General features: G+C 40.0%; 1 protein-coding gene across 1 annotated transcript in view; it reads left to right on the forward strand.

Moving 5' to 3' along the window:
- Rpi (Ribose-5-phosphate isomerase) overlaps positions 1–7,437 on the forward strand; it is a 59,410-nt gene extending 51,973 nt beyond the window's left edge. Inside the window, exon 8 of the mRNA XM_090368728.1 lies at positions 7,141–7,437. Within this exon, the coding sequence (XP_090224854.1) occupies positions 7,141–7,232 (92 nt within the window). The 3' untranslated portion in view covers positions 7,233–7,437. The remainder of the gene's footprint in view (positions 1–7,140) is intronic.
- Positions 7,438–7,852: the final 415 nt, after the last annotated feature.

Consider the following 7,852-nt stretch of genomic DNA (forward strand, 5'->3'; position numbering starts at 1 on the left):
CCAGAGGATATCTGTAAAAAAGAGAAGGGGTGATGAAATCAGCAAGTTATTGTAACAGAGGCAGGGTGGAGACAGTTATGAAGCTAGGGAGATGATAGGAGGGTGCACATCAAAGAATGAGAAGTAGAAGAGTGAAGAAGTAAAAGGAGACAGGAGTTGGGATAGTGTCATTTCCCTATTCAAAAAAACATCCCACATCACTCAAGTAGGTGATGACATCAGCAAGCTCCTACACTGGAAAGGCCCAGTGTCAGCAGAAATAGTTTATGGAAGATCAGCAGCTATAACTTGACCATCAGTCCCATACTGGCAATCTAGTATCAACAAGCTTTTATAGGATGGAAGATTGAGAAGTAGGGGCTGTACTTTACACACATGAATCCCACACCACAATGTGGTGCCAGCAGAAAAGGTTCTGGCGGGAGAAGATTAATATTATTAAACTGTATGACCATTAGAGCAAGCTGCCATGTTCATACAGGACAAAGCTCACAGTGGAAAGAATACCATAGGCAGGGATGGTGATCCCCATATTGAAAGGGTCAGTATCAGCCAGAAGAAAGCACAATTCTGCAGTGTTGGTGGTACACCATCAGCAGTCCCACGTGGAAGTTTCCTATGTCTGTAATCCTCTCAAGGAGGAGGAGATATACCTTGCTTGTGGAGCAGTCGACCAGTGTTAGTACCTAGTTAAGGTGTAGTATAGTGTATTCTTGACTGCCAGCTAAGGATGGCATATTATAGCAATGTCGAAGAGCAGGTGCCCATGGTAGAGAGAAGGCAACATTTGCAGAAAGATGAATTCCACATTGATAAAATCATTGTCAGCAATATGGTACAAATCCAACATGAAGGAGACCAAGGAGCAGTAGGGTGTTGAGTACCACAGCCTCACAGTGTGCAATAAAACAATTTGTCATACCACACAGGAGTCACCCACATCAGCAGGTCTTCTTGAACATGGCGGAAGAGGGAAATCTGATGTTAAGTAAAAATTCCCACACTGGAAGAGGTTTGCACTGTCAGCTGCCACTCTAGTGGTAGTGGAATCCCACCAGCAGCAAGGGAATCACATAGTGGGGGAGAACAGAACCACCTGTCAGCAATAATAACTGGATTTTTGAGGTTGCCAGGAAGCAGGGTTTTTTTTAGTGGGTTCATTTAGGTTCAGTCATCCCTATCAGGACACCTGCTCTGCCTAGGGATGATTGGAAGTTGAGCTTGAGGTCTGTGAGGGCCTAGAAGGTGGAGCCAACATTGTTTTCCTTTAAAGACCTCTTGTCAGAAATCTGAAAGTGCTTTAGAGTTGTCCAGTTTGCATATGTAGCTCGGTTCATCACCTTGAGTTCAGATTTATTCCTTTTGGGAACCTTAAAAAAAAGTAATACAAGTATGGAAAGCATTTAAAATGTGAGAACTATAGATGTTAAAAACTGCATAGCACTTCATAGGATTGACCATTGGACCATATGAGAAGAGCCACTAAAAGTGGGATAGCATTACGAGCAGGAATGTATACTATATAATGGTTTACTGTATTTTAAACACAAGTTTAGTATTGCTTAATAAACAAAATATCTGTAGAACAAAACTTTTACTTGTTATAGAGCTCCAAAAATTTTTTTCCCCTACTGCCACACAGTCATCATTACTGATGCTATTGTTACTGTTGTTTGGTTTTTAGGAGCATTACTAAGGCTATATTGCTTCGGGATATGCGGTGGTCATTCCCTGACCTTTCCGCATCCTCCGTATTTGGTGGTGACGGGCTCGAACCCTGGTCTAATCAAGAAGCGTGTGCTACGCACTGCTGCTCCTTCCCACCTGGCTATGGAGGCGCCTACTGATGCTATGGTATGAACTTTTACTTAATTAAATGGATGAATCATTTTTGGTGCAATCAAGGCCATGACTTGTCAACTGTCTCATGTTTCTCTAACTCCCACAACTTTTTCATCCATTCACACACGTGTGAAATTGTTGGCTGCTTCGTTTCTTCTGTGTTGTCAAATCATGATTTGATTCCTTCATCTGTCTATTTAGTCCATTCCTCATGAATGAAAAGGAGTTCGAGAATGAGAGTAGCCTGTGCGGACATACATTTTTGCCACTCCTGGAACAGAGAAGTTTTTTCTGTTTTATTAGCTTAAATTGGCATATTAACTTATTTTCTAGAGTAGTTTTATATTCTTATTTACGATACTTAGATTAAAGTAACTTAGATAGAGATTTTGTAGGTATTATTTAGTATCGGAAAGGGTATCAAATCCACGTGTTTACCGTTCGTAAATAGCCGCCATTGTTACGCGATACAAAATATCTCGAAATAGATAGCATAAGCTTAATATAGTATAGTACATAATATTGTCAATTACTCTTATTGAACTTCATTGTCAGTTAAATTGTACTTTTAACTATACATATAACGACTTGGGTTACGTAACATAAATAATTAGTAAAAAATAAATAATTAATACTTAACTTGATACGGAAGTTATATAAAGGGATTTCGTAGATAACACTCGATACTGAAACATAGCGTTATAACTGTGTTGAGATATAAGTTTAGGGTTTTAATTTTGTACTGAAATTGAAATTTTATTGAAATTTAAATCGAAATCATGACTCTGACCAGAGCAGCAAAGCAAAAGGCTCAAGCTAATGGGAGTGCTGTGGCTCAGGGGAGAGCTGAGGGGGGTCAGTTGCCCTCTGAATCACAGCCTATTAAAATGCACTACTTGCTTGATGTTTGTGGAGCAGTCAGGTACGGGACATGATACTGCCATGGGGGATGTCTTTGTGTGCGCGCGCGATGCAAGGAGTGTAAGGAAATCAGGCGACAACTCAGCTTTGTTATGGGCCTATATGAGAGCTTGAAGGACAGGGTAGATGCCCTCGAAGGATTAAAAGTGAGGGGCCCATCAAGCTCTCAGCTGCCCACACCAATGCCAGAGCTTGCACTTGGTCATCACGCAACACAGGGGCAGCCCCCAAGGCAGAATGCGCTGGTCCCAAAGGAACTAGTAGTTGTTGGTGACTCTATTGTCAGGGAAACGGGAAACATGCTTCGTAAAACGGATAGGTGGAACAGGACCAGGGTATGTCTGCCAGGGGCAAAGGTTGATGACGTTGTAGAGCGGATATCATCTTTTAAGGGCACAAAAGGTGATATAGTTGTACAGGTTGGCACTAATGATATTAAGAGTAGGAGACCGACGGAATTACTTAACAAGTACAGGTCACCGTTGAAAAATAGCCGTGAATTAGGGTTGAATTTGAAAGTGTCTGCAATTCTGCCCAGACACGATAGGAGGGAGTATATGATGAGAGCCCTGTCGATCAATTCGGCCCTGGAAGGATTGTGCAAGGCTCAAGGGGTGGAATTTTTTTCAGCCTGGTTGTACTTGTTAACAGGAGAGACTGCTTCTACAGGGATGGGATACACTTAAATAGAAAGGGTGCAAGAATGTTTGCTGATGCTATCGAGGCAGTGTTAGGTGGGTCGGAAAACTGCTAGATTGGGGGGATACAAGGACTAATAGATTAACAGTAGCCACTAGCAAAGGCGAAAGTGATTCTTGCACTGCTTCTATTGGAATGAGCCGCAGCCTGGAAAATAATACATAAAATCCAAGGAAGTAAAGCCAGTCGACATTGCTGGACAGTGCAGTGTCGAGTCAGTTTGGTATGACATAAGCATTGGGAGATCAAAATTGAGAGTAGGAGTGTGCTATAGGCCTATTGACTCTGATGAGTATAATAAGAAACTGTACGGGGAAATAGAGTGGGCCAGTAAATCAGAGAGTCTTATAATGGGGGATTTTAATTTCCCAGATATTGACTGGAATTTGGGGGCTGGTCACTCACACACTAGCAAGGCTTTTGTGGATTTATTGGAAGATTGTTTTCTACATCAGCATGTTCGGGAGGCAACTAGAGGGAGTAATACTCTTGATTTGATTATCAGTAGTGATTCTTCATGCATTAAGAATCTGCAGATAAATGAACCACTAGGTGGCAGTGATCACAGTTTGCTGAAGTGGGATTTACTCAAAGAGGTAACTACCATTAGGGGTAAAGGGAAGGGTTATTTCTTTCGTAAAGGCGACTGTGATGGACTGAGACAGTATTTAAATTCTATACAGTGGGACCAACTGATGATGTTACCAACAGCAAATTCAAAATGGGAAGCATTCAAAGAACTTGTCTTGGAAGCTACTAGGCTTTACATACCAACTAAGAAATATTGTTCAAGGTTTAGGCCTAAATGGATGGCAGATGAACTAATGAGACATATGGCAGAGAAGAAAAATGCATGGGATACATACAAATTAACACGTGACACAGAAGCCTATGATAGATACAAGTTGATCTGTAACCAAGTTACAAAGGAGGTTAGGGTGGGGAAGGCAGATTACGAGAAATCTTTGGCAAGGGATGCAAAGAAAAACAGCAAAGAGTTCTTTACTTATGTAAACTCTAGAAGGAAGGGGATGAATCAGATTGGTCCACTTGATATCGATGGGTCAACTGTTGATGATCCTGCTCAGGTAGCTAACAAACTAAATCAATATTTTGCATCTACATTCACACATGAGGAGTTATTCAGGAAGGGGAATGCCATAGATGAAGTAAACACTGGCAGTGAGCTAGATGATATTGTAATAACTGAGAGTAAAGTGGAGGAGAAATTGTTGAAGATAAATACAAGAAAGGCACCTGGGGTGGATGGGATCTATCCAGTTATATTAAAGGAAGTAAGCAAACCCTTAGCCATAATTATGAGAGCTTCCTTGGACTCAGAGGAAGTACCCATGGACTGGAGATGTGCAAATGTGACCCCAATTCACAAAGGAGGATCAAAGGGCAACACAAGTAATTATAGACCTGTTAGTTTAACTTCTGTTCCCGGAAAATTAATGGAGGCACTGGTTAAAGAAGCACTTCAGGATCATCTAGACAAGACTTCGGTTATAGCTCAGACACAGCGTGGTTTTGTTAAGGGGAGGTCTTGCCTAACCAATTTGATTGGATACTATGATGCAGTCACAAAAGAATTGGATGCAGGGAATAACTTTGATATTATATACTTGGATCTTAGAAAGGCTTTTGATACTGTTGCACATAGAAGACTACTGCACAAATTGGAGCAGTGTGGCATTGGAGGCAAATTGCTGCATTGGATAAAGGGGTGGTTGAGGGGGAGAAGACAGAGTGGTAATCAATGGACACTGCTCATCGTGGACTAATGTTATTAGTGGAGTCCCTCAGGGTTCAGTATTGGGTCCATTATTGTTTTCTGTATTTATAAATGATATTGATGATGGTATATCAAGCTTGATGTCCAAGTTTGCAGACGATACGAAGGTTGGCAGGGTTGTCAAGGACACTACTGACACTATGCTACTGCAACAGGATTTGGAAAGGTTGAGCAGATGGGCTGAGAGGTGGCAAATGAAGTTTAACATTGACAAATGTAAAGCACTACATATGGGAAACAGCAACCCCAGAGCAACATATCAACTCTGTGGTACTACACTGACAGTGGTAGAGAATGAAAGGGACCTGGGGGTGGTTGTGCAGGCAGATATGAAGTTCTCTGAGCAGTGCAGACGGGCTGCAAGAGTAGCTCATGGTGTATTGTCAGTGATATATAGGAATTTTTCTAGCAGGGATAAGGAGGTGATTATTCCCTTGTATAAGGCAATGGTCAGGCCACACCTAGAGTACTGCATACAGGTCTGGAGGCCTCATTTCAAGAAGGATGTAGAGATGCTGGAACGAGTACAGAGAAGGGCAACAAGATTGGTGACTGGAACAGAGGGGCCAATCTCTTAAAGCCTTTCTCTTACGAAGAAAGGCTTAAGTTTTGCAAATTACAGTGTCTGGGGACTTGGCACCAGCGAGGTGATCTGATAGAGGTGTATAAAGCCTTGAATGGTTTGAGCATGCTCAATGCTGATGGGAGTCTTCCTCTTTCTCAGAGTAATCACATGAGAGGGCATAAATTCAAATTGAGGAAAGACAGATGTAGGATAGATGTGAGGAAATTTGCCTTTAGCCAGCGGGTGATTGGTTGGTGGAACAGACTTCCATCCCTTGTCGTGGAAGTTGATAGTCTAAATAAGTTTAAGGCTCAGCCGGACAGGTATTTCGAACGAACAGAGGGGTGAAGTGGAAGTGGTTATTTTTTATTTATTTATTTATTTTTATTTTTATTTTTTTTTTTGGCTGATGCTGCATAAGCTTGCTTTCTTGCATCAAATGCCTCTACTAATGCTAATGCTAATGAATGATTTAGAGGGATTGTTAATCCAGATTTTCAATGACTCCGCTTAGTTAAGGTCTCCTATAGCCACATTCATTCAGAACTGTGCTCCAGCAGGAGGGTCTCAGAACAGAACACTGTGGAAACCCATAGCAAGTTTTTTGTAACTCTGTTTAATTCAGTAATTATCCTTTTTTTTTTTTTTATTTTGGTGATTCCCTTATTGTGATCTGAACTGGTCACACTAAAGAGCTTGGTAGCTTTTTCAGAAGCTGGATATTTTAACAATATTTTCTCTAGCTCCAGTGAGAAATAAAAGCATTACTGCATGCACCTTCAGACCATAAGATGCAGGAGAATTTTAGGCAACATTTTTGAAAAAAAAGTGTTTTGTGGTCCAGAAAAATACAGTAAAAAGTAAAGTAAAGTGCAGCCATTATCAACCCACTGCAGGATGGAAGCCTCCTCAACAATTCATGCTGAGAGAAATAGACCATCATCTGCCACGCTGGTCCAGTGCGGGTTGGCAGATCGACTGTATTCAGCAGTCAGGGGCTTGAAACCTGGTCTACTCAAAGAGCACGTGCCACTGCACGCCCGCTCATGACCACTCGGCTACGGAGGCCGTATATTTGTGTAATTGAAATATTGCAAAGATATTGCATCCTTTTAGATGTTAATGGAATGTTAGAAGCTCAAATAATATAAAAAATATATTGTCCTCTAATATGTGATAAATATGCATTTTCAGTGTTTTCTCTTGTTATAAAGTACAGTTGATGCAAAAATGCAATTTTATTTTTAATGTAAGCTTAAGTTATAGTGTTTTTCATTATTTGTTGTTTTATATTATTTCATTTTATATTTTTTAGGTGTAGTGGATACTGGTTTATTTGTTGGTATGACGGAGAAAGCTTACTTTGGTCATCCAGATGGAACAGTTAGTGAAAAACAAAATTGTTAGTGGGAAGATATGTAAGCATCTGTGTTTGCATGTGCTTGTATGCACAGAATGAGAGGGAGATATGTAGAGGTGTATTTATCTCTGGCTAGAGTATAATTGAAACTGCATGTGTTTGTAGATGTTTGGATACACAGCAGCAAACACATAGAATGTAAAATAGAATTTATATTATATAGTGGTAAAGTAATGTTATACATTATTTTTGATTTACATTCTTTTGTATAAAAAAACTTAATAAATAAATGGCTATTTTGTAAAGCATAATTTTGGAGCATTAGTGTATATATAGAATGCACAAGGTATGTTCCATTAACTTTGGAATTCTTTTAAAATAAAGAATATTTTGGAATAACACACGTTACAAATGCTAATTAAAAATTTCATTGGTATAGAACAGTTAGTGAAAAAAAAAAAATTTTTAGTAGGAAGAAGTGGTATTGTATTTTTGTATCTGGATGTAATAAGCATCTGTATAGGTACTTGTGTGCACACAGAGTAAAGGGGGGGGGCATATGTGGTTGTATTTATCTCTAGCTAGAGTATAATTTAAAATATATCTGAGACTGTGTGTACACACTGGCATACACAGAACTGTAAGATATAGTTTATATTATACATGG

This window comes from Mastigoproctus giganteus, chromosome 2 (genome assembly GCF_048544385.1).
Source record: "Mastigoproctus giganteus isolate SK-2022 chromosome 2, ASM4854438v1, whole genome shotgun sequence".
NCBI lineage: Eukaryota > Metazoa > Arthropoda > Arachnida > Uropygi > Thelyphonidae > Mastigoproctus > Mastigoproctus giganteus.